We start from the raw sequence: 24,395 nt of genomic DNA, 5'->3' as shown, positions 1-24,395 counted from the left end.
GGGGTCAAGGTAACTCCTATGATCCAGATTCAAGCCCGAGGCAATGCTTTGAATTTCTCACTCCTATTCTTCCCCAGAAATCCTGGTGTGGAGCTTTGCTCACAGAAGAACCACCACCAGAGTTTATGGACTGATTCAAAGTCCCTCCCCCCTTGGAATGACTCAAAGTAATTCTCTCTTGCAGGAAAGCACGGTGACAATTCCCTGTTGGATTGGTTTGGTCTTGACACTGTAGATGATGGGATTGAGCACAGGAGAGACAAAGAGGTAGATGCTGGACATGAGTGTGTGGGCCAGAGGTGAGGCATGCTTGGCAGTACGATGCATCACAGACACACCAATCATAGGCACACAGTACACAAGTACCACACAGATGTGTGACATACACGTATTGAGGGCCTTCCACCGTCCCTCCCCAGAAGCAATGTCCAGCACAGTGTAAAGAATCAGCATATAGGAGACCACAATCAGCAGTGAGTCCAGTCCAAAAGTGGCCAAGACAATGGCCAAACCCAGGATGCTATTGAGCTTAGTGTCAGCACAAGGCAGCTGGATCAGATCTGAGTGGAGGCAGTAAGAGTGGGAGAGGATGTTAGTGTGGCAATAGGGCAGTAACCTCAAGAGGACTGGAAGGGGAGCCATGAGTGTCACACTCTTCAGTGTAATGACCAGACCCATGGAGACAATACGGGGCAGGGTGAGGATGGCTGTGTAGCGCAGTGGATTGTAGATGGCTACAAAGCGGTCATAACTCATAGCCAGCAGGACCCCTGACTCCATGCAGGAGAAGGTGTGGATGAAGAACATCTGGGTAAGGCAGCCATCAAAGTCAATCTGGAAGGCATCAAACCAAAGAATGCCCATGACAGTAGGCAGTGTGGACACAGAGACACCCACCTCAGTGGCAGCCAACATGGAGAGAAATAGGTACATGGGCTCATGTAAGGCAGGATCTGCTTGCACTGCTGCCATGATTAGGCTGTTGCCCACAATAGCTACAATGTACATGGTGAAGAAGGGGATGGACAGCCAGCCATGTTGGGCCTCCAACCCTGGAATACCAGTCAGGAAGACAGATAGGAGGTCAAGACTTTCATTGCTCTCAGCTTTCATGTCACCAACAGCAGTGATCAGTCTTTACCTGCCACTTGAAAAAAAAAAAAATCAGTTAACTCCCACCCATGAAGCCTTCTGCCTTAGCAGCCTACCTCAAAGTGTGAAGAAGAGAGAAATGGAAAGACATGGAGGAAATTGGAGTCATCTACATTATTCCTTGTAAAAATATTCTCACCTGCTATTCCCCTGACAGCCAGAGCCCTAAAATCTTATGCCTAAAAGAGATATTTGAGACTACCCAATCTTATGAAAGATAGCATCATTTAAAAATTGAGAAGCACTGGAATAAATCAGAAATGGGTCAAAATCAATACTCAATCAGTTAATACATGATTTAACTTGTAAAGATAATAATATTCTCTTACTTAGATATAAGAAATAACAAAAAAAAAAATAGCTTCATATGTTCAGTGTTTCAGAGCTCTGCAAATGGATTCTCACAGACCTCAGTTTGGAGCCCAATTTACAGTTTACATGCAGTGTGACCTTGAACAGGTAGCTTAACCTTTCGAAGCCTCTGTGTTTCTATATCTAAAACAGAAAAATAAAATACATCTATTACATATGGACATTGTAAAGGTAAACATGATATCGTATGGTATGTATGTATGGACAGACCTCATTTGTCACAAAGAGTAAAAATGAAGGCTTATAAGCACTAGCCCTGACCCAAGGCATGGAGGAACATGAGTGATGGCAAAGAGTAACAACAGCACCCAGGAGCACACAGCTTCAGGAAAATAATTCAGTCTTTGTGTGCTAGAAAGGATAACCAGATGGGCAACTGTTTCTCTACCAAGCTGCCTCATTTCAGTCCCATAACAACCATGTTAAGTGACTGTCCTTAAGGCATTAAGTGGCTAAATTGGGACTAGAATCTAATTCTTTCAACTGGAAGTCCTGTGGTCCTTCCTATGAAACCCAGCTGCCAGCCTTCTGAAATTGCAGCCACTTAAGGAAGAAGAATGTAGAGATATTGGAAAGTTGAGCATCTTCACCTTCACAGGCAGAGCAAAGTAGAGAATGGCAGACAGATTTATTTTTCCTGCCTCCTAAGCAGACTAGGAGTTTGCTTGATCTTCCTCTTCCTTGTTTTTGAACTCCCACTGCCATTCATGCTGCTGCTACTGCTAAGTTGCTTCAGTCGTGTCCAACTCTATGTGACCCCATAGACGGCAGCCCACCAGGCTCCCCCGTCCTTGGGATTCCCCAGGCAAGAATACTGGAGTGGGTTGCCATTTCCTTCTCCAATGCATGAAAGTGAAAAGTGAGAGTGAAGTCGCTCAGTAGTGTCCAACTCTTAGCGACCCCATGGACTGCAGCCTACCAGGCTCCTCCGTCCATGGGACTTTCCAGGCAAGAACACTGGAATGGGTTGCCATTTCCTTCTCCAATGCATGAAAGTGAAAAGTGAAAGTGAAGTCGCTCGGTCATGTCTGACCCTTAGCAACCCCATGGACTGCAGCCTACCAGGCTCCTCCATCCATGGGATTTTCCAGGCAAAAGTACTGGAGTGGGTTGCTGCTGTAGTCAACACCTTTATTTTATCTGAAGCTTTTCCTATTACTACTTGAGTGGAAATAATAGCCTCATCTATGACTTTAAAATACTTTATACATACTCTTTGTTTTATGAGAAGTGCCTTTACACGTTTGTTCTCCCTTGGAATCTTAGGTAAACTTGTGTCTGGTTCCTTCTTGCCTCCCGCTGCTTCATGTTTCCAGCACAAAGACATGCTCAAGAATTCATGAATTAATAAAAGCATGAGCACATTGTTCAGGGTCATAACTGAAGTACATTCAGTTCTGGGTTCCATTCTCTAGATCAAAGTTAAACCAATGGAACACACACAGAGACAGAAGGGACCAAGTCATATATAAAGAGCATTGAAGGAACCAGTGATGCTTTTTCTCTGAGAGGAAGAGACTGTAGCCGAGATGGACAGGGATGGGTGTAAGAGGTAGTGCGTGACAGATGGAGATGAAGTTGACAATTTAGGATCCAGGTGAGGAAGATTTTTCTGAGTCAAAGCTACTAGATGAGACAATAAGTTTTTGTCAGTGAACATATTCAAGCAACAGTTGCCACAATTGTGTAACCATTGATGGAAATACTGGGGGGAGAATTCCAGCAGCTGCTGAACTGGGATTAAAGGCACTTTCAAGTCTCCTTCTGCCCTTGGGCCTGATGTTCCAGGAGGTCAAAATCTCTCCTGGTCTGTGATGCTGACAATATCATGACTTCGGTTCTGTGTGGAACAGAACAGAGGCAAGCTCTCAGCCCCTGTCACAGGATTGCCATGTGTCCTTCACTGATAGAGCCGTCTCTGTAGCCTTATCTGAAAGCGGTGTCCTGGAGGACACCTGGTGCTGGAAGGTATATTACTCTTTGTTTTTTCCTTTTTTAAGAAAATATACATGAAACTAAGATTTTGGAATTTTTTAAAAATTTTTTTCCATTGAAAGGGTTATACATTTTGACCAAGTGGGATCCATTCCTGGAATTTGAGAATGGGTCAACAGACAAAATTCAATCAATCTGATATGTCATCTTAATAGAATGAAGGAAAGCAACCAAGATCATCTCAATTGATCCAACAAAAGAATCCGACAAAATGGAATTTTATTTTTATTTGTTTTAAACCCTTCCATCATAAGCCAAACAAATGATAGCAAATACACAAGCACACACTTGCATGGACAGAAATTCACTCAAAGACACAGAGACTTGAGAGAGGCTGAGGGAACCACACAGGGACACAGAGAGAATTACAGACCGAAATATACTTCTTGTGCTCATACAAATAGATTTCAGACTCACCTGAAAGAGCTCAATGAAGGGAGAGTTGGCTTGAAAGACAAAGAACCTGAGCTCACAGTGTTTCCAGAATGAACCTCAAGCAGGTACTAGCCTCAAACAGGTAAACTTTATGTCTCTGAATATGAGTTCCTAAGCACCAAAGCCTCTGGGGTCTCAGTTTGCCTGAATGTGATACTGTGTTGGTAAAGGGGGAAGAAAAGGAGGATTAAATGTCACTTGGGAACAGAAGGAGGAAAAAAAAAAAACTATCCCTGGAGACGCTGCCCTCTCTCCAAGAGAAAATAAAATTCCAACTGCTTCCTTGCGATGAAGAGGAGAATTTTCCTCCAAGCTCCATAGCAGCATTCTTCCTATCCCAATTATCCAGTCTCAAAATCAGAACTCTCAGCACAGAACTCAAGAGTTAAAATCCCCAAATTTGGGGCTTAAAATCCACATTTTAGGCAGAACCTAAAGCTTTACCCTCTAAACCACCAGGGAAGCCCTAAATAGTATACAATTGTCGTGTGTGTGTTCAGGCATGTCTGACAACTGTTTGTGACCCTTTGGACTGTAGTGCACCTAGATTCCTTTGTAATGGGATTTTTCAGACAAGAATACTGGAGTTGCCATTTCCTTCTCCAGGTGATCTTCCCAATCAAGGGGTCAAAGTAATGTCTCCTGCACTGCAGGTGGATTCTTTACCATTGAGCCTTGGGGGAAGCTACATGGTGTCTCAGAGAGTAAAGAATCTGCCTGCAATGTGTGAGACTTGGGTTCAATCCCTGGGTTGGAAAGACTCCCTGGAGAAGGGAATGGCAATCCACTCTAGCATGCTTGCCTTGGAGAATTCCATGGACAGAGGAGCCTGGTAGACTGCAGTCCATGGGGTCTCAAAGAGTCCACAAGGACTGAGCATGTAACACTTTCACTTTGGGGGCTTCCCAAGTGGTACTAGTGGTAAAGAACCTGCCTGCCAATTTAGGAGACATAAGAGACATGGGTTCGATCCCTGGGTTAGAAAGATCCCCTGGAGAAGGAAACGGAAACCTGCTGCAATATTCTTGCCTGAAAAATTCCATGGACAGAGGAACCTAGTGAGCTACAGTTCATGAGGCCACAAAGAACTGGACAGGACTGAGAACACCCATTTAAAGCATAGACCCAATGGGTAAACTCCAGAACTCAGAGCCAAGAAAACAGACCTTGAAGTGCAGAGCTATTCCCAAGATTTAACCAACAGATCATATGACCATGGCTACCTCCATCCACTTATAACTGGTATTTCCTGCTCAATTCCCACTCTCATCACCTCCAATCCAACCCTCTACCAAGTTCTACAAGACTGAGATCTCCTCCAGGAGAGACATCCCCACTGAAAGACTACTGATTACAAAGTCACACAGATGTGAGTTTGAGCTCTAACTGTGCTATCTACTAGCTCCATAATTTCATGAAACTAGTATTCCTTCAAACTGGTACCTGATCTGTAAAAAAAAAAAAAAAAAAAATAGATCCTGTCTATAAGCGATTCAAATAAAAACAAGAAAGTGATCTTCAAAAATGTGATTGTACTACATGTGGTAATTATACTCATTAGAAGTTCTGCTAAAGGTTCTAATTTCAGATACTCCAAATAGTTTATTTTTCCAAATAACTGATCTTCCCATTAAGTATTTCATTTGACCTCCTCCTTGTTTCAGTTTCAGACAGAGTAAAGATGTACTGAGGGAAGGAATGGTTGGAGATCTCTCTATTTTTTCTATCAAGTCATGGGATGGTTAAGGGATGGAAACAAAATATGGACATAGAAGAAATTTTTCCTTCTCCATGTGGAACTTTGATGTATCTTAGATAAGCAGTTTGAAAACTCTTTCTGCTTTCCATCACTGTAGAATCCACTAGGTAAAAGTTAATGGGTTAGGAATGAGAAGATATAATAAAGAGAATGTATAAAGCAGTCTTATTAATAAGGTCATAGAATTATGGAGAATAGAGAGACCTACAATGGTGCCTCAGGTTGAGCATAATAAGTTCCTCGTGAGGAGAATCTAGGCTTTGAGAAGACCCAGAGGGAAATGTCTCTTAACTATGTCATTAGAGGCAGCATAATTGGAAATAAGCATCATCTTTGATACAGTCTTTCATTTATTTAACTAGTCATTTGGTTATTGATTTAATTCACGTACATTGGGTATATCAAACACTGTGCTAGGTGTAAAATTTTAGGTTTCACTATCATTTCATTATCTCTTTTTCAACTTTTGAAAAGTCTTCTTTCGAGACTTAGTGTCTGCCCCTATTTTATGAGAAAAGAAGTCAGGGAAAATAGTATTTGTTCATTCCAAGAGTGATAATGCCAAACATAATGTTTGTGCAAATCCCAACAAAAGGGATCTATTACAAGTTAGGGCTTCCCTGGTGGCTCAGATGGTAAAGAGTCTGCCTGCAACGCAGGAAACACAGGTTTGATCCCTGGGTTGGGAAGATCCCCTGCAGGAGGGCATAGCAATCCACTCCAGTATTCTTGCCTTTAGAATCCCATGGACAGAGAAGCTTGGTGGGCTACAGTCCATGGGGTCCCATAGAGTTGGACTTGACTAAGTGACTATCTTTCATTTATGGAAAAATGATGAAGCAGGGACAGGGAGCCTGGTGGGCTGCCATCTATGGGGTTGCACAGAGTCGGACATGACTGAAGAGACTTAGCAGCAGCAGCAGCAGCAGCAGCATGAAGCATTTTGCCCCACAGAGCTTAAATAGGGAAATAAATTTGTCTTGTGGTGTTTAAATCAAAAATTTTTTCAATGGAGCAAAGAAAAGATAGGCACAATGCAGGTACATGTTTGGTGCAGAAAAATACAATCACATTAAGAATTTCTCATTTTAGAAAAAGAATATACACTTTAGAAGGAAGTTAATAGAGTTTGTAGAAAATAAAAAAGTCTCAGAAGAGGTCTTGATCAGGAGACTTGTATGCATGGAACACTCACCCCAAGAACTCTTGCAAGATTCTGTATCTCAGTGTAACACCCATCTGATTATTTTCCCCTCTATATTGTATTTTCTTAGAGGGTAGCCTTCTAGTTGGATTTTACCTGAATTTAGGATTTCAGGTTAGTTGAGATCTTAGCAGGTGGAAATTGCGAGAAAAGACAGGAATCTAGTGATGAGGCAGGAGCCTGAGTGCTAGTGAAGAGGCTGGAGATTGTTCATCCCATTTAAGTCATTTCTGTGTTCCATGTGCACCACCTTGTGGAGATAAGAGGCTATAAGTCAGTATATCCCTTTACCACCAACACCTTACACCTAGTTGTCAGGCACTCAATTTCTTCCAGCTTTAAAAATCGCCTGCAAGCTTAGGCTTTCCAGGTGGCGCGTTGATAAAGAATCCACCTGCTGATGCAGGAGATGCAAGAGACCTAGGCTTGATCCCTGGGTCTGGAAGATCCTTGGGGCAGGAAATGGTTCACACTTCATTATTCTTGTCTGGAGAGGCTACAGCCCATGGGGTCACAAAGAATCCGGTTCGACTGAGTGCACACACACAATCTTAAGCAGTCTCTCAGGATCGATCTTGTTTCCAGAGCTTCTTAGTGTGAAACCTCCCCTTTGTCTAAACAAAGCTGTTTGCAATTTTCCCAAATAGTCTAAGCCAATATTCTAGTTTAAAGGTTTTCAACCTGTAATATATATCAGATTTGCTTGGAGGACTTATTAAAAATACATATTACTGGACCTCACCACCTAAGAGTTTCTGATCAGGATATCTGAGGAAAGGCCTGAGAATTTGTATGCCTAAAAATTTCCCAAACAATGCTGATGACACTAGTCTGGGAATCACACCTTGAGAACTAGTTTTTCAGACTCTTATTATTCATGATCTTTGTTATTTTTGTTGCACATTAGATACCCATAACCTTAGAGGGGTTAAAAAAGAGAAACACTATGCCTCTCAACATTTAATCACCCCAAGGTCTTATTAAAAGCAATTTGAATTCAGTAGGTCTTGTTCAGGGTCTAAGATTCTGTTTCATTAACAAACCACCAGATACAACAATTCTGTTGTTCACTGGACCACACTTGGAGTAGTAAAGGTTTAAATATGCTTGCCTAAATCTTTTTTTCTCAAGTAGTTTGTTATGCAAAGATCATTACTTTCCTGTCTTTCTGCCACCCTGACCAACTACCATATCCCTTCTCTTCCTTCATAGTCTACCTCACAAACATAGAAAAAAAATATTTATTCCCACAAACCAATGGGCCCTTTCTCCCCCATGTGTGCTAAGTTGTTTTTGTCATGTTCAAATATGTGTGACCCTATGGACTGTAGCCCACCAGGCTTCTCTGTCCATGGGGTTCTCCAGACAAGAATACTGGAGTGGATTGTCATGCCCTCCTCCAGGAGATCTTCCTAACCTAGAGATAGAACCCACATCTCCTTCATTGGTGGGCAGGTTCTTTATTACTAGTGCCACATGGAAAGTGCCCTTTTCCTCCCAACGAAGTCCCAGACTTCCACTGAATTTTGTCTTCAGTGTATCATTTCCTCATTCTTGGTAGTAGAATTGTGTTCAAGGATAATTGCACTGTGGAGCTTCCAATATTTTCACATATGTCAAATATATTTCAGGGCATCTTTATTTTTATGTTTTTCCCTTGATACATCTATCTCTTAAGAGTATGTCTTATTCATCATTATAACATTGCTAGCAACTAGCACAAAGTTTTTCATAGAGTAAGTGTTCAATACATATGTCATTTTCTTGAGTCCAATGTTCTTTTATTAGTTCCATATTCACAGCTATCAAGATCCTGGTTCTTTTCCTTGTTTTAACATTCCTAAAGTCAGAAAAAGTCCCAGTCCTTCCTCCAAAATGGTTCTCGCAGGGTCTGCAGCATTCTTCAGCCCCAAGACTTACAGAAGACTTGACGGATCCCTCTGCGTATCTCCTTTGTCTTCACACTGTAAATGATGGGGTTGAGCATGGGGGGTATAAACAGGTAGACATTTGACATCATGACATGAACAACAAGTGGGGCACTTTTCCAGAAGCGGTGGATCATGGAGACAGCAATTATAGGCACATAAAAAGCCAGTACTGCACAGATGTGGGACATGCAGGTGTTGAGAGCTTTGAACCGCTGCTCCCGGGATGCAATTGCCAGCACGGCTCTCAGGATCAATGTATAAGAAAGCAGGATAAAAGTTGAGTCTATGCCATAGGTAAAAATAACCACAAAGAGCCCATAGATGTTATTAACATGGATATCTCCACATGCCACTTTCATGAGATCTGGATGGAGGCAGTACGAGTGATGTAAAACATTGCCTTTGCAGAAGGGCAGTCGTTTCACCAGAAAGGGGAAAGGGAAGAGAGTGGTGAAACTTTTGGCAATGATGCCTAGGCCCATAGCCAAGATGCGGTTGTTGGTGAGCACAGTTGCATAGCGTAGTGGGTCACAAATAGCCACAAAATGATCAAAGCTCATGGCTAGCAGTATGCCTGATTCCATGAAAGAAAAAGTATGAATGAAGAACATCTGAACCAAGCAGGCATCAAAGTCAACATGACGATAGTTGAAGCAGAAGGTAGCAAGCACGGTGGGAAGTGTAGAGAAGGACACTCCCAGATCATTGAGAGAGAGCATAGAGAGGAAGTAGTACATGGGCTGGTAGAGAGTAGGCTCTCGAGTCACCAAAGCAAGGATGGTGAGGTTGCCTATGATGGAAATCAGGTAGAGGATGCAGAAAACCAGAGCAACCCAGGCTTGACCTGTCTGCATCCCAGGGATGCCTGTTAGCTGGAGTGTGGCTGGCTGGAAGGGGGTGCCATTGAGGCCTAACATGGCAGGCAGATGTAAGAACACAGATGGGGTATATGCCCAAGAGGGTGTGTGGGAATGTTCTTCACTCTTTTTCAGACATCCTGTCTCCAACACAAAAGGTCAGAGATTGAAAGTGTTGGCTTCTGGTCCTACTTCCTCCGTTAGATTTTGAGGATAACAACTGAGTTCTACTCTGACTCACCAGAGCCCAGTTCCCTCTCACGACCATGTTATAAACTCCATGAAGGTATCATGAACAAGTGAGCAAAAGCAAGGTGACATGACGGGAGGTTATATGAGAAAGTTTCCTAATTCTCACTTAAAACTCCAGTATTCCTTCACTTCACCATCTCACCCTAGAAAACATATTCTGGAAATTTTGAGAAAAAATTAGGAATTAAGATGTACAGGGAAAAGGAAACACTGTCCTTGTCTCTGGGAAACCTTTTGTAGGTGGCAAAGATGAAACCTCTACAGCTAGAAAATTACAGCTTCGATAACTTTACTCAGACTTTACGTCAACCTCCTTGTCACTTTGAAGTCTTAAATTCTATTTTTTTTTTTTTTTTAGCTTCTGACCATAGCCTTCCACCTACCAATAATCTTACCTTCTCACCCCATGATCTTGCTTTCAAAGTTTTAACCATTCTTTCACCTTCTTCTCTTTATCTATTAGCTCTTCCTTCCTCACTGCTTTCCTGACCTACCCTCCCTCTAGGACTGGTATCTTTATCTTCTCTTTGCCTCTCTTTCACATTCACACAATACACTGTAACCACTGATAAATTCTATAATCAAATTGGGTGTGCAGCTGGATAAAGTCAAAGAAGCAAGTGCTTTATTGGGGAAGAAAGAGGAGACAGAGTGAGATTATTTACCACTACCAAAAACTTTAACTTGCTCTCAGCTAGCCCTTGTTTTCTGAGAAAAAAATGTCTCTTTCCCAAGCCCAGGCCCTCCACCTTTAGGATTGTGTTTCTTGCCATGTCACTCAGAGACCTCTTCCATTAGTCTGTTGTACTGTATCTTCAACCTCTCACTTTCTATCTCTTTCCCATCAACCAATAAGCACATACAAGATTATCCCGTCATAGAAACATAACTTTCCTTCTCTAGCTTCCATGCTGTTATTCTTTCTCAATTCATAGTCAAACTTCTTGAGACCCTGTCTCTCTAGATGCCAAGGAAGGGGAGCTTGTTTGTATGTCTGTTTTTCCAATCCATTCTGAGATCCCCAGATTCAAGGATTTGATCTTAAAGACTGCCTTATCAGTGCTTGATATACTGTATTGTGGCTTCCACACTGCACCTTCCCAATTGAAACTAATTTCTGTGTGGTTATTAGTGACCTCTTTGTCACCAAATCTAATGAAAACATTCTCTTTCTTAATCTATTTGACTTTCCTATGAGAGTTAACATTGTTGGTAACTCATCCTTTTAGAACTGCCTTCTTACTTCAGAAGCATTTCCCTAATTTTCCTCCTTCCTTGGCATTTTCATCTCTACCTTCTTTATTGATTCCTCTTTCTCTGTCTTTGTCCTTTTCCAGCCTAACTCCTGGAAAAGAAATCAATAGTCAGAATAGTAAAAATTAAGAAACCATGCATAAAGGACTTCTTTCCAGTTTTTATCCAAAATATCTCTGTAACTATATTTCTCTGGAACAGATAGCTCAAAATTAAAGGTTCACTCTGTAAAGAGTAGAACAGTGGTTTCCAGGGGTCTGTGGCAGTGTTGGAGGAAAGATGCATGATGCTAATAAAAAGGTGCAGACTTCCAGCTATAAAATGCATGTTGACTATAATTAATAATTCTGTAATAGGCATACTTAGGATTCCCTTGTAGCTCAGGCATAAAAGGATACTTCTGCAATGCAAGAGACAGGAGTTTGATCCCTGGGTCTGGAAGATCCCCCACTTCAGTATTCTTGACTGGGAAATCCCATGGACAGAGGAGCCTGGTGGGCTACAGTCCATGGAATCACAAGAGTCAGACATGACTTAGTGACAAAACCATTACTACAAATATACATAGTAAAGCCTTTAAAAAAGTAGATCTTAAATATTATCACCACATTAAAAAAACTGATAATTATGTAAGGAAATAGAGGTGCTAACTAACTTCATTATGGTGATCATTTTGCAATACATTTGCTTACCAAATCCTCACATTGTGTTAAGTTTACATATGTAATATGTCAGTAATAGTTCAATAAAGCTAGAAAATCTATATTTAAAATTAAAAAATAAGATAAAACTGCTTTGAAATTTAGAAATGGTTAAGTCCCATATTTCTTTGACTTTTCTAGTTTCCATCATCTTCCTATCCCTCTTAGTAAAATCAGTAAAAGTAGATGGTGACTAGAGGATGGAGATGCCCTGATATCAGTAATAATCATGAAAGTACATGGACCATAAGACGGAATTATATTTATTTGGTTTCCCTCCTTTTCAACTGAGAATTCAAAGTGAAAGTGAAGTCGCTCAGTCATGTCCGACTCTTTGCAACCCCATGGACTGTAGCCCACAAGGCTCCTCCATCCATGGGATTCTCCAGGCAAGAATACTGGAGTGGGTTGCCAGGAAACTTTTAATAAATAGGATTTCTTTTTCTTACTTCTCCTGTAAACTTTTCTCTTCCTCCTCACCTAGGTTTAAAAGTTGATGTCTCTAAAAAGTCATCTTAGATACAACCTCTCTTGTATCTACTTTTTTATCATCTTCATTCCAAGATTATTTCTAGATCTTGGGGAAATGGAAAAACTCTTAGAGGATCAACAAACATGCAGGATTCTTCATAAGACAGGTTTACCCCACTGTCCTTAATCCCTGGTGTGCAAATTTATGTAGTCCAGAAGGGCATATTTCACAATGTTTCAGATTTTCCTCACTATGGAAGGTAACTTTGAAAATGTCTCCCCCAAGGAAAACATGATTTGTCACCACCCAGCAACAAATTTTTCTTTGCTTTGACCAAAGAGGTGTCAGTTAAGTCTTGCTAAATATAACTAATCTAGGCATAAATGTAGAAAAAAAAAATAAACAGGTATAAGCAATGTACTTCTTTTGCACAGCATGTATATGAGCATGTATACTTATACACAGTCACATAAAGGTACCAATGAATACACTCCTGTGCACATGTATACCCCCAGGTAGTCATAAGCACTACCTCACACCACACAGATAGAAACTATTGCGTAGTCCCTTGCTCAAATAACACTAGCACAATCACAAAATTTAATAATACCTCAATGGTATTACATGGTATGTTGCAGATATCCTCCCATGTTTATACCCACCTGAAGGTATACACATAAGTACACATGTGCACACACACAGTGCTATAAGTGCATTAACAGACTCACAGTAATATCCTAATCAATTATGTTCCCATGGTATACTTAATTATGAAAATCCAGCTAAAATTGACTTCATTGTTCAATGACTTCAGTTCATTTGGTTCTTGATTTTCACCAGCTGCACACCCAAGAGTTAGGTATAGGACACAATAATTCAAATTGTAGGGGAAAAAATATGGATACCATCAACACAAAATCTAGATTTGATGAATCAGTCCCTTAATCTAAACGTGTGGTTTGGTACTAGGATTTTCATTCAGATGGCAACCGGGCATCAGGGTTTATAATCATGGGCTTTGGAAGAGAAGCTAGTTATCTAATGTCTAGAGAGTATGAGGGTCTGAGTCTGCCTGGAGTCACAGTAAGAGTGTTAAAGTTTGGCATAAGTTCTCGATAAGGAGCCCTGATGAGCAATCTGAAGGAGGTGGCACTCACTGGATAGCAGACAACTCTTCCCTGTAACTGGAGGCAGTGGTCTGTGGATCCCACAGGCTGAGCAGCATCAGCCCAGTCTTCTGTGACTCATAAATATATCAAACCACTAAGCTTGTTTGTTTGTGATGGGAGGAGGGAGAGTGAAAATAATGGGGAGGGTGGTGTCAGTGAGTAATGGATTGGCCATAGGAGGACTGCTCCCAGGAGAAGCTTCTCAGCCTCAACAGCACTAATGTCTCTATCTATATCCATTACTATGTTATCCTTTACTATGTTAATCCTTCCTTGGCCAAGGAATGCACACTTACTTATGCATACAAAGATGCATCATAGACATTCTGAGACCCTTCCTCCCCACAGATACACCCTTAGGCACATTCAGCCATTTATTTACTAACATTTACATTGTCTCTTTTAGGTCCATATATATACAAACAGATAGAAACAAATATGTTCCTACAATTCTCCAATGCAATAGTCACTGATCCCACATCTGTGCACACACACACACACACAAGATTTTGCTGGACATAGACCATTCTTCAGCAAGCACAAACCCCATTCAACTGCAATGAAAATTCAATCTGATATAAATGATCTCAAGACCTATTTTAAACCAACCCTGAACATCTTCTATATAACTATGAGATCAATTTTATGTATTTAACATAACTGATACCTTTTCATATGATTAAAGACAAGAATCAAATTTCTCAACTGCAGCTCGTTTTATCCCAAGGTTAGCCATTTATGGTGAACAAATCAGTACTCTGGGTCATACCTGTGCTCCATCGTAGGGGTATCTGGTTCTTCCGCTACACTGCTTTCTCTGCAATCAAGGCTACAGAACCACACAGGAACAGCTATAACACTATGATTGCTGCTTTTATGGCAGAAATGAACAACGTTATGAATAAAGAATCATCGATTCTACTTGAGTCAGGTTATAGGTTATGTTTTGAATGTATGCCAATTTTGAAATAACTCCAAGATAATCTGGCTATCTGGCTTTGAGAGAAAAGATTATTATATACGATAGAAACTCTATTTCTAAAAACCAAGTCCAACTGTGATTTTTCAGACCTCAGTGACTTGATACCTTACATCGTTCTCACTATGAAGGTAAAAGTCCATAGGAGATCATGTATTTTACAGTTCTAGTGATATAACAAGACTGAGGTGAGTGGATGAATTCTGCCTCTATGCTATACCAAGGATTCACCTCTCACTCTCTGTGATTCTTCTCCATATCACAGGGCTCCACTTATTACTTGAAGGATATCCCAGACTCTAATATCAGCAAATCACGAAATCCAGTATCATCACTTCATGGCAAATACATGGGTAAACGATGGAAACAGTGACAGACTTTATTTTCTTGGGCTCCAAAATCACTGCAGATGGTGACTGCAGCCATGAAATTAAAAGACGCTTGCTCCTTGGAAGGAAAGCTATGACCAACCTAGACAGCATATTAAAAAGCAGAAATAAAGTACCCATAGATGCATGGGTTTATTTCGGGGCTTTCTATTTTCTTTCATTGGTCTACATTTCTGTTTTTGTGCCAGTACCATATGGTTTTGATGACTCTAGCTTTGTAGTATAATCTGAAGTCAGGAAGGTTGATTCCTCCAGCTCCAATATTATTTCTCGAGACTGCTTTGGCTATTCTAGGTCTTTTGTGTTTCCATATGAATTGTGAAAATTTTTGTTCTAGTTTTGTGGAAAAAATGCCATTGGTTATTTGATAGGGATCACATTGAATCCGTAGATTGTGTTTGGTAGTATAATCATTTTCACAAAATTGATTCTTCATACCCAGGAACATGGAATGTCTCTCCATCTATTTATATTGTCTTTGATTTCTTTCATTAGTGTCTTCTAATTTTCTGTATACAGTTTTATTTTTCTCCTTAGATAAGTTTATTCCTAGATATTTCTTTTTGTTGTAATGGTGAATGGGATTGATTCCTTAATTTCTCTTTCTGATTTTTCATTGTTAATATATAGAAATGCAAGTGATTTCTGTGTGTTGATTTTGTATCCTGAAACTTTGCAAAATTCTCTGATTAGCTCTAATAATTTTCTGATACTATTTTTAGGGTTTTCTATGTACAGTATCATGTCATCTCCAAACTGTGAGGGATGTACTTCTTCTTTTCTGATCTGGATTCCTTTTATTTCCTTTTCTTCTCTGATTGTGGTAATTAGGTCTTCCAGAAGTATGTTGAATAATAGTGGTAAAAGTGGACACCCTTGTATTGTTTCTGATCTTAGGGGGAATGCTTTCAGTTGTTCACCATTTAGAATAATGTTTGCTATAGGCTTGTTTAACTCAGATGACCATTATATCTACTACTGTGGGCAGGAATCCCTCAGAAGAAATGGAGTGGCCATCATGGTCAACAAAAGAGTCTGAAATGCAGTACTTGGATGCAGTCTCAAAAATGACAGAATGATCTCTGTTCGTTTCCAAGGCAAACCATTCAATATCACAGTAATCCAAGTCTATACCCAGTAATGCTGAAGAAGCTGAAGTTGAATGGTTCTATGATGACCTACAAGATCTTTTAGAACTAACACCCAAAAAAGATGTCCTTTTCATTATAGGGGACTGGAATGCAAAAGTAGAAAGTCAAGAAACACCTGGAGTAACAGGCACATTTGGCCTTGGAATATGGAATGAAGCAGGGCAAAGACTAACAGAGTTTTGCCAAGAAAATGCACTGGTCATAACAAACACCCTCTTCCAACAACACAAGAGAAGACTCTATACATGGACATCACCAGATGGTCAACACTGAAATCAGATTGATTATATTCTTTGCAGCCAAAGATGGAGAAGCTTTATACAGTCAGCAAAAACAAGACCAGGAGCTGACTGTGGTTCAGACCATGAACTCCTTATTGCCAAATTCAGACTGAAATTGAAGAAAGTAGGGAAAACCACTAGACCATTCAGGTATGACCTAAATCAAATCCCTTATAATTATACAGTGGAAGTGAGAAATAGATTTAATGGCCTAGATCTGATAGATAGAGTGCCTGATGAACTATGGAATGAGGTTCGTGACATTGTACAGGAGACAGGGATCAAGACCATTCCCATGAAAAAGAAATGCAAAAAAGCAAAATGGCTGTCTGGGGAGGCCTTACAAATAGCTGTGAAAAGAAGAGAAGTGAAAAGCAAAGGAGAAAAGGAAAGACATAAACATCTGAATGCAGAGTTCCAAAGAATAGCAAGAAAAGATAAGAAAGCCTTCTTCAGCAATCAATGCAAAGAAATAGAGAAAAACAACAGAATGGGAAAGATTAGGGATCTCTTCAAGAAAATCAGAGATATCAAAGGAATATTTCATGCAAAGATGGGCTCGATAAAGGACAGAAATGGTATGGACCTAACAGAAGCAGAATATATTAAGAAGAGATGGCAAGAATACACAGAAGAACTGTACAAAAAAGGTCTTCACAACCCGGATAATCACGATGGTGTGATCACTCACCTAGAGCCAGACATCCTGGAATGTGAAGTCAAGTGGGCCTTAGAAAGCATCACTATGAACAAAGCTAGTGGAGGTGATGGAATTCCAGTGGAGCTATTCCAAATCCTGAAAGATGATGCTGTGAAAGTGTTGCACTCAATATGCCAGCAAATTTGGAAAACTCAGCAGTGGCCACAGGACTGGAAAAGGTCAGTTTTCATTCCAATCCCAAAGAAAGGTAATGCCAAAGAATGCTCAAACTACCACACAATTGCACTCATCTCACACGCTAGTAAAGTAATGCTCAAAATTCTCCAAGCCAGGCTTCAGCAATATGTAAACCGGGAACTTCCTGCTGTTCAAGCTGGTTTTAGAAAAGGCAGAGGAACCAGAGATCAAATTGCCAACATCTGCTGGATCATGGAAAAAGCAAAAGAGTTCCAGAAAAGCATCTATTTCTGCTTTATTGATCATGCCAAAGCCTTTGACTGTGTGGATCACAATAAACTGTGGAAAATTCTTCAAGAGATGGGAATACCAGATGGGAATACCTGATCTGCCTCTTGAGAAATTTGTATGCAGGTCAGGAAGCAACAGTTAGAACTGGACATGGAACAACAGACTGGTTCCACATAGGAAAAGGAGTTCTTCAAGGCTCTATATTGTCACCCTGCTTATTTAACTTCTATGCAGATTTCATCATGAGAAATGCTGGACTGGAAGAAACATAAGCTGGAATCAAGAGTGCCGGGAGAAATATCAATAACCTCAGATATGCAGATGACACTACCCTTATGGCAGAAATTGAAGAGGAACTCAGAAGCCTCTTGATGAAAGTGAAAGTGGAGAGTGAAAAAGTTGGCTTAAATCAACATTCAGAAAATGAAGATCATGGCATCCGGTCCCACAACTTCATGGGAAATAGATGGAGAAACAGTGAAAACAGTGTCAGACTTTATTTTTCTGGGCTCCAAAATCACTGCAGATGGTGACTGCAGCCATGAAATTAAAAGATGCTTACTCCTTGGAAGGAAATTTATGACCAACCTAGATAGCATATTCAAAAGCAGAGGCATTACTTGGCCAACAAAGGTCTGTCTAGTCAAGGCTATGGTTTTTCCAGTGGTCATGTATGGATGTGAGAGTTGGACTGTGAAGAAGGCTGAGTGCCGAAGAATTGATGCTTTTGAACTGTGGTGTTGAAGGAGACTCTTGAGAGTCCCTTGGACTGCAAGGAGATCCAACCAGTCCATTATGAAGGAGATCAGCCCTGGGATTTCTTTGGAAGGAATGATGCTGAAGCTGAAACTCCAGTACTTTGGCCACCTCATGGGAAGAGTTGACTCAATGGAAAAGACTCTGATGCTGGGAGGGATTGGGGGCAGGAGGAGAAGGGGACGACAGAGGATGAGATGGCTGGATGGCATCGCTGACTCGATGGAGGTGAGTCTCAGTGAATTCTGGGAGTTGGTGATGGACAGGGAGGCTTGGTGTGCTGCGATTCATGGGGTCGCAAAGAGTCGGACACGACTGAGCGACTGATCTGATCTGATCTGATCTGATAGGCTTATCATACATGGCCTTTACTATGTTTAGGTAGCTTCCTTGTATGCCCATTTTTTGAATAGTTTTAATCTTAAATGGGTGCTGAATTTTGTCAAAGGCTTTTTCTATATCTATTGAGATTATCATATGATGTTTATCTTTCAATTTGTTAATATGGTGTACCACATTGATTGATTTGCGTGTATTGAAGAATCCTTACATCGCTCAAATAAACCCAACTTGATCATGGTGTATGAGCTTTTTGATGTGTTGCTGAATTCTGTTTGCTAAAATTTTGTTCAAAATTTTTTCATCTATGTTTATCAGTAATATTGGCTTGTAGTTTTCTTTTTTTGTGCAGTCTTTGTCTGGTTTTGGTATCAGGGTGATGATATCCTTGTAGAATTAGTTTGGAAGTGTTTCTTCCACTCAGTTCTTTGAGTTTTAGAAGGATAGGCATTATTAGCTCTTCTCTAAATGTTTGATAGAATTCTCCTGTGAAGCCGTATGATCCTGGGCTTTTCTTTTCTGGGAGATTTTTGATCACAGCTTCAATTTCAATGCTTGTAATTGGATTCTTTATAATTTCTATTTCTTCCTGGTTCAGTCTTAGAAGATTGAACTTTTCTAAGAATCTGTCCATTTCTTCCAGGTTATCTATTTTATTACCATATAGCTCTTGATAATAATCTCTTATAATACTTTGTATTTCTGCATTGTCTGTTGTAACCTCTTTTTTATTTCTAATTTTGCTGATTTGATTCTTCTTTTTTTCTTGATGAGTCTGGCTAAAGGTTGGTTGATTTTGTTTATCTTCTCAAAGAACCAGCTTTTATTAATCTTTATTATTGTTTCTTTCATATCTTTTTCATTTATTTCTGCTTGGATCTTTATGATTTCTTTCCTTCTAATAATTTTGGGGAGTTTTTCTTCTTCTTTTTCTAGTTGTTTTAGGTGTAAAGTTAGGCTCTCTATTCGATGTTTTTGTTGTTTCTTGATGTAGGATTGTATTGCTATAAACTTCCCTCTTAGAAATGCTTTTGCTGCATCCCATAGGTTTTGAGTTTTCATTATCATTTGTTTCTAGAAATTTTTTATTTTCATTTTGATTTCTTCAGTAACCTGTCAGTTATTTAGAAACATGTTGTTTTATCTCCATGTGGTTGTGTTTGTTACAGCTTTTTTTTCTTTTAATTGATATCTAGTCTCATAGCATTGTGGTCAGAGAAGATGCTTGATATGATTTCAATTTTATTGAATTTACCAAAGTTTGATTTGTGAGCCAAGATGTGGTCTATCTTGGAGAATGTTCCATGTGTACTCGAGAAGGTGTATTGTGCATTTGCATAGAAAGTCCTGAAGATATCAATGAGATCCATTTCATCTAATGTACCATTTAAGACTTGTGTTTCCTTCTTAATTTTCTGTTTTGATGATCTGTCCATTGTTGTGAGTCGGGTGTTAAAGTCTCCTACTATTATTGTGTTACTGTCAATTTCTCCTTTTATGTCTGTGTTTGTCTTATGTATTGAGGTGCTCTTATGTTGGGTGCATAGATATTTACAATTGTTATGTCTTCCTCTTGGATTGATCCCTTTATCATTATGTAGCGTCCTTCCTTATCTCTTGTAATCTTCTTTAAGGTTTATTTTGTCTGACATGAGGATTGCCACTCCAGCTTTCTTTTGCTTTCCATTTGCATGGAATATATTTTTCCATCCTCTCACTTTCAGTGTTTATTTGTCTTTAGGTCTCAAGTGGGTTTCTTGTAGACAGCATATATGTGGATTTTCTTTTTGTGTCTATTCAGCCAGTCTGTGTCTTTTGGTTGGAGCATTTAATCCATTTGCATTTAAACTAATTATTGATATATATATTCCTATTGCCATTTTCTTCATTGTTTGGGGTTGATTTTGTAGATCTTTTTTCTTCTCTTGTATTTCTTGACTATATAAGTCCCTTTAACATTTGTTGTAAAGCTAGTTTGGTGGTAATGAATTCTCTTAACTTTTACTTGTCTGAAAAGCTTTTTATTTCTCTATCAATTTTGAATGAGATCCTTGCCAGGTACAGTAATCTTGGTTGTAGATTTTCCCTTTCAGTACTTTAAATATATCCTGAAATTCCCTTCTGGCCTGCAGAGCTTCTGCTGAAAAATCAACTTTAAGTGTATGTTACTTGTTGCATTTCCCTTGCTGCTTTTAATATTCTTTCTTTGTGTTTAGTCTGTTTTAGTTTGATTAGTATGTGTCTTGGTGTGTTTCTCCTTGGGTTTATCATGTATGGGACTCTTTGTGCCTCTTGGACTTGGTTGACTATTTCCTTTTCCATGTTGCAGAAATTTTCAATTATAATCTCTTCAAAATTTTTCTTATATGCTTTCTTCTTCTCTTCTTATTCTGGGACCACTGTAATTCAAATATTGGTGCATTTGATATTATCCAGAGGTCTCTGAGACTGTCCTCAGTTCTTTTAAATCTTTCTACTTTATTCTGCTCTTCAGAAGTTATTTCTATCATTTTATCTTCCAACTCACTGATTCATTCTTCTGCTTCAGATATTCTGCTATTGATTCCTTCTAAAGTATTTTTAATTTCAGTAATTGTGTTATTTGTCTCTGTATGTTTATTCTTTAATTATTCTAGGTCTTTGTTGATTGATTCTTGCATTGCCTCCATTCTGTTTTCAAGATTTTTGATCATCTTTACTATCATTATTCTGAATTCTTTTTCAAGTAGTTTGCCTATTTGCTCTTCATTTATTTAGACTTCTGTGTTTCTAGTTTGTTCCTTCATTTGTATAGTATTTCTCTGCCTTATTATTACTATTTTTTAACTTACTGTGTTTGAAGTCTCCTTTTCCCAGACAAAGACAGCCTCTTCAATAAATGATGCTGGGAAAACTGGACAGCTACATGTAAAATAATGAAATTAGAACACTTCCTAACACAATACACAAAGATAAACTCAAAATGGATTAAAGACCTAAATGTAAGACCAAACTCTATACAACTCTTAGAGGAAAATATAGGCAGAACACTTGATGATGTAAATGAAAGTAAGATCCTCTATGACCCATTTCCCAGAGTAATGGAAATAAAAACAAAAGTGAACAAGTGGGACCTGATTAAACTTAAACTCTTTTGCACAAAAAAGGAAACTATAAGCAAGGTGAAAAGACAACCCTCAGAATGGGAGAAAATAACAGAAGTGAAAAAACTTACAAAGGATTAATCTCTAAAGTATGCAAGCTGTTCATACAACTCAATACCAGAAATCAAACAACCCAATCAAAAAGTGGGGAAAAACCTAAACAGACAATTCTCCAAAGAAGACATATAGATGGCTAACAAACACATGAAAATATGGTCCACATTGCTCATTACTAAAGAAACGCAAGTCAAAACTAGAATGAGATATCACCTCACACCAGTCAGAATGGCCAACATCAAAAAGTCTACAAAAAATAAATGCTGGAAAGGATGTGGAGAAAAGGGAATGCTCTTGCACTGTTGGTGGGAATGTAAATTAATACAGCCACTATGGAAGATGGTATGGAGATTCCTTAAAAAACTGGGAATAAAATCACCATATGACCCAGCAATCCCACTCCTAGGCATATATCCTGAGGAAACCAAAATTGAAAGAGACACATGTATCCCATTGTTCACTGCAGCACTATTTACAATAGCTAGAACATGGAAGTAACCTAGATGTCCATCAACAGATGAATGGATAAAGAAGTAGTTGTATATATACACAATGTAATATTACTCAGCCATTAAAAAGAATGCATCTGAGTCAGTTCTAATGAGGTGGATGAACCCAGAACCTATTATACAGAGTGAAGTAAGTCAGAAAGAGAAAGGTAAATACTGTACTCTAATGAATATATACAGAATCTAGAAAAATACTACTGAAGAATTTATTTACAGAGCAGCAAATGAGACACAGACAAAGAGAATGGACTTATGGACATGGGGAGAGGGGAGGAGAGGGTGAGATGTATGGAAAGAATAACATGGAAGCTTACATTACCATAGGTAAAATAGATAGCCAATGGGAATTTGCTGTATGGCTCAGGAAATTCAAATAGGGGCTCTGTATCAACCTAGAGGGGTGGGATGGGAAAGGAGATGGGAGGGAGGTTCAAAAGGGAGGGGGTATATGTATACCTATGGCTGATTCATGTTGAGGTTTGACAAAAAACAGCAAAATTCTGTAAAGAAATTCAGTTCAGTTCAGTTGTGTCTGACTCTACAAACCCATTGACCACAGCACACCAGGCCTCCCTGTCCACAAACTCTCAGAGTTTACTCAAACTCATGTCCATTAAGCCGGTGATGCCATCCAACCATCTCATCCTCTTTCATCCCCTTCTCCTCCTGCCTTCAATCTTTCCTAGCATCAGGGGCTTTTTAAATTAGTCAGTTCTTCATATCATGTGGCCAAAGTATTGGAATTTCAGCTTCAGCATCAGTCCTTCCAATGAATATTCAGGACTGATTTCCTTTAGGATGGACTGGCTGGATCTCCTTGCAGTCCAAGGGACTCTAAAGTGTCTTCTCCAACACCACAGTTCAAAAGCATCAATTCTTCAGCATTCAGCTTTCTTTATAATCCAACTCTCACATCCATTCATGATTACTGGGAAAACCATAGCTTTGACTAGATGGACCTTTGTTGACAAAATAATGCCTCTGCTTTTTAATATGCTGTCTAGGTTGGTCATAACTTTTCTCCCAGGAGCAAGTATCTTTTAATTTCATGGCTGTAATCACCATCTGCAGCAATTTAGGAGCGCTCAAAAATAAAGTCTGCCACTGTTTCCACTGTTTCCCCGTCTATTTGCTATGAAGTGATGGGATGGAAGCTGGAGAGGTGGCTGCACGGTCAAGGTCAGGAGCAGTGGCCATGAGGAGATACCCCACATCCAAGGTCAGAGAAACCCCAGTAAGACAGTAGGTGCTGGAGTGACTGTGAGGAGATACCCCACGTCCAAGGGCAAAGGAGAAGCTCCAGCAAGATGGTAGGAGGGGCGAAATCACATTTAGAATCAAACCCCATACCCATCAGAGATGCTCAGAGAGCTCAAACAAACTTTGTGTGCACCAGGACTCAGAGACCCCACAGAGACGAAGACAAAACTGTGTCTGAGCATCTCCTGTGGAGGTACGGGTCAACAGTGGACTGATCAGGTGCAGGGGCTCTAGGTGGAGCAGACTTGGGTATGGCACAAGCCCTCTTGGAGGAGGTCGCCATTAACCCCACCATGGAGCTGCCAGAACCTACATAGGACTGGGAAATAGACTCTTGGAGGGCACAAACAGAACCTTGTAAAGCAATTATCCTTCAATAAAAAATAATTTTTTTTTTAAAGCAGAGATATTACTTTGCTGACAAAGGTCCATCTAGTCAAAGCTATGGTTTTTCCAGTAGTGATGTGATGTGATGTGATGTGATGTGATAGTTAGACTATAAAGAAAGCTGAGTGCCAAAGAATTGGTGCTTTTGAACTGTGGTGTTGGAGAAGACACTTGAGAGTCCCTTTGCAAGGAGAGTCCTTTTGAAGGAGATCAAACCACAAATGCTAAAGGGAACCAGTCCTGAATATTCATTGGAAGGACTGATGCTGAAGCTGAAGCTCCAATACTTTGGCCACCTGATGCAAAGAACTGTCTCATTGGGAAAAATCCTGAAGCTGGGAAAGATTGAAGGCAGGAGGAGAAGGGGATGACAGAGGATGAGATGGTTGTATGGCATCACTTACTCAATGGACATGAGTTTGAGCAAGTTCTAAGAGTTGGTGATGGACAGGGAAGCCTGGC

General features: G+C 39.8%; 2 protein-coding genes across 2 annotated transcripts; both read right to left on the bottom strand.

Moving 5' to 3' along the window:
- Nucleotides 1–162: 162 nt before the first annotated feature.
- Nucleotides 163–1,299, bottom strand: LOC109568900 (olfactory receptor 51L1-like). Its single transcript, XM_019974265.2, has one exon. The coding sequence runs from the start codon at nucleotides 1,111–1,113 to the stop codon at nucleotides 163–165; it is 951 nt and encodes a 316-aa protein (XP_019829824.2). The 5' UTR covers nucleotides 1,114–1,299.
- Nucleotides 1,300–8,820: 7,521 nt separating this feature from the next.
- Nucleotides 8,821–9,765, bottom strand: LOC109569348 (olfactory receptor 51I1). Its single transcript, XM_019974686.2, has one exon. The coding sequence runs from the start codon at nucleotides 9,763–9,765 to the stop codon at nucleotides 8,821–8,823; it is 945 nt and encodes a 314-aa protein (XP_019830245.2).
- Between the last annotated feature and the right edge of the window lie 14,630 nt (nucleotides 9,766–24,395).

This window comes from Bos indicus, chromosome 15 (assembly GCF_029378745.1).
Source record: "Bos indicus isolate NIAB-ARS_2022 breed Sahiwal x Tharparkar chromosome 15, NIAB-ARS_B.indTharparkar_mat_pri_1.0, whole genome shotgun sequence".
Lineage (NCBI taxonomy): Eukaryota > Metazoa > Chordata > Mammalia > Artiodactyla > Bovidae > Bos > Bos indicus.
Note: the sequence above shows the minus strand (reverse complement) of the source record. Positions and strands in the feature narration are given on the sequence as shown.

Bases quoted from the DNA above. Each gene is read 5' to 3' on its own strand.
- LOC109568900 (XM_019974265.2), bottom strand. From the start codon at position 1,113: ATGAAAGCTGAGAGCAATGAAAGTCTTGACCTCCTATCTGTCTTCCTG.
- LOC109569348 (XM_019974686.2), bottom strand. From the start codon at position 9,765: ATGTTAGGCCTCAATGGCACCCCCTTCCAGCCAGCCACACTCCAGCTA.